This window comes from Onychostruthus taczanowskii, unplaced genomic scaffold (assembly GCF_017590055.1).
Source record: "Onychostruthus taczanowskii isolate IOZ18803 unplaced genomic scaffold, ASM1759005v1 scaffold642, whole genome shotgun sequence".
NCBI classification, from domain to species: Eukaryota; Metazoa; Chordata; class Aves; order Passeriformes; family Passeridae; genus Onychostruthus; species Onychostruthus taczanowskii.
In genome coordinates, this window is record NW_024504145.1 from 11,278 (window position 1) to 13,827 (window position 2,550).

Genomic DNA, 2,550 nt, shown 5'->3' on the forward strand with positions numbered 1-2,550 from the left:
GGAACGGGACACGGGAATGGGATGGGAGAGGGGAACGGGACACGGGAATGGGATGGGAGAGGGGAACGGGACACGGGACAGAACCGGAACGGGATGGGAGAGCAGGACGGGACTGGAGCGGGAACGGGAACGGGAATGGGGACGGGAATGGGAATGGGAGTGGGGATGGGGAATGGGAGTGGGAATGGGGAATGGGAATGGGAATGGGAATGGGGAATAGGGAACGGGAATGGGGAATGGGAATGGGGAACGGGGAACGGGAATGGGGAATGGGGAATGGGGAATGGGAGATAGGAACAGGAACAGGGAATGGGGAACGGCCCTGGAAGGGCGGGAGCAGGGTACGGAACGGGAACGGGAACGGGAGATGGGAACGGGAATGGGAATGGGAATGGGAGATAGGAACAGGAATGGGAATGGGGAATGGCCCCAGAAGGGCGGGAGCAGGGTACGGAACGGGAACGGGAACGGGAGTGGGGAACGGGAATGGGGAATAGGGAATGGGAATGGGAATGGCCCCAGAAGGGCGGGAGCAGGGTGCGGAGCGGGAACGGGAACGGGAATGGGGAACGGGAAAGGGGAATGGGGAATGGGGAATGGGAGATGAAAGATGGGAATGGCCCCGGAAGGGCGGGAACAGGGTACGGAACGGGGAACGGGAGATGGGAATGGGGTGGGAACAGGAACGGGAAATGGGAATGGGAAATGGGAATGGGGAATGGGAGATGAAAGATGGGAATGGCCCCGGAAGGGCGGGAACAGGGTACGGAACGGGGAACGGGAGATGGGAATGGGGAACGGGGGATGGGGAATGGGAAATGGGAATGGGAATGGGAAATGGGAATGGGAACGGGGAATGGGAAATGGGAACAGGAAATGGGAAATGGGAAAATGGAAATGGAAATGGGAATGGGGAATGGGAAATGGGAATGGGAATGGGAAATGGGAATGGGAACGGGGAATGGGAAATGGAAATGGGAACAGGAAATGGGAATGGGAAATGGGAATGGGAATGGGAAATGGGAACAGGAACCGGGAATGGGAAATGGGAACAGGAATGGGAATGGGAACAGGAATGGGAATGGGAACCAAGGTGGGAAATGGGAACAGGGCCCTAGAGCAAAGGTGGGGAGGGGGATGGGAAATGGGGAGGAGGAGGAGGAGGAGGAGGAAGAAAAGAAGGAGGAAACTGAGGAAGAGGAGGAGGAGGAGGATGAGGAAGAACAGGAGGATGGAAGGCAGGAAAAGGAGGAGGAAGAGGAAGATGAGGAAGGACAAGCAAAGGAGGAGGAGAAAAAGGAAGGGCAGGGAAGGGAGGAGGAAGAGGAGGAGGAAAGGGAGGAGGAAGAGCACAGAAAAGAGGAGGAAGAGCAGGAAATGGAGGAGGAGGAAAGAGGGAAAGGAGGAAGATGAGGAGAAAGAGAAGGAGGAAGGGCAGGTGGGGGAGGAGGAGGAGGAGGGGAAATGGAGGAGGAAGGGCAGGGAAGGGAGGAGGAAGAGGAAGGGTGGGAAAGGAAAAGGAGGAAGAAGAGCAGAAGGAAAAGGGCAGGGAAAGGAGGAAGAACGGGGGGAGGAAGAGGAGGAGGAAGAGGAAGGGTGGGAAAAGGCAGAGAAAGAGGAGGAAGGGCAGGGAAAGGAGGAAGAGGAGGAGGAAGGGCAGGAAAGAGAGGAGGAGGAAGAGGAGGAGAGGAAAAAGTGGGAAAAGGAGGAGGAGGAGGAAGGCTGGGGAAAGGAGGAAGAGCTGGGGGAGGAAGAGGAAGGGTGGGAAAAGGAGAAAGAGGAGGAGGAAGAGAGGAATAAGAGAAGTGGGAAGAGGAAGATGAAGAGGAGGAAGAGGAGGAGGAAGGCTGGGGAAAGGAGAAGGAAGTGAAGGAGGAAGAGCAGGAAAAGGAGGAAGAGGAAGAAAAGGAGGAGGAGGAAGAGGAGGAGGAAGGCTGGGAAACGAAACCCCCCAATAAAAATTCTTCATCCACAGAGGAAGGACGAGGAGGAAGAAGAGGAGGATGAAGAAGAAGAGGAAGATGAGGAGGAGGAAGAAGACGAGGAAGAGGAGGAGGAGGAGGAGGAGGAGGAGGAGGAAGCAGAGTCCTCCGAGGCCGAAGGGCGGGTGAAGGTCAAGGAGGAAGAGGAGACGGAGGAGGAAGAGGAGGAGGAAGGAAGAGAGGCCACGGCGGCGCAGGGTGGGGACTGGGGATTGGGGAATTTTGGGGGAATTTGGGAATTGTGGGAGGATTTGGGGGGAAATTTGGGAATTGTGGGAGGATTTGGGGGGAAATTTGGGAATTCTGGGGGGAATTTCCCCAAATTTCCCGCATTCCCCCCTCCCAGACCAGCGTGGGGACCCAGTGCGACCCCGAGGAGATCATCGTGCTCTCGGACTCGGATTAGCCCCGCCCACCCGCTCTGGCCACGCCCCCGCTCTGCAAGCCCCGCCCCTTCGGTTCATCCCAAATAAACCCCGCCTTTTGTTTATCGCTCGGCTCCGCCCCTTTGTGGGCGTGGTCTGCGCGGACCGCGCCCGCTCTGTCGCGAGATGACGTCACCGGGGGG

The 2,550-nt window shown here is 57.6% G+C and overlaps 1 protein-coding gene across 1 annotated transcript in view; it reads left to right on the forward strand.

Annotated features, from left to right (window-relative positions):
* LOC121344537 (death domain-associated protein 6-like) overlaps window positions 1-2,537 on the forward strand; it is a gene marked incomplete at its 5' end in the record, with an annotated part of 6,583 nt that extends 4,046 nt beyond the window's left edge. Inside the window, 2 exons of the mRNA XM_041420610.1 lie at window positions 1,976-2,180; window positions 2,329-2,537. Coding sequence (XP_041276544.1) covers window positions 1,976-2,180; window positions 2,329-2,537 — 414 coding nt within the window. The remainder of the gene's footprint in view (window positions 1-1,975; window positions 2,181-2,328) is intronic.
* Between the last annotated feature and the right edge of the window lie 13 nt (window positions 2,538-2,550).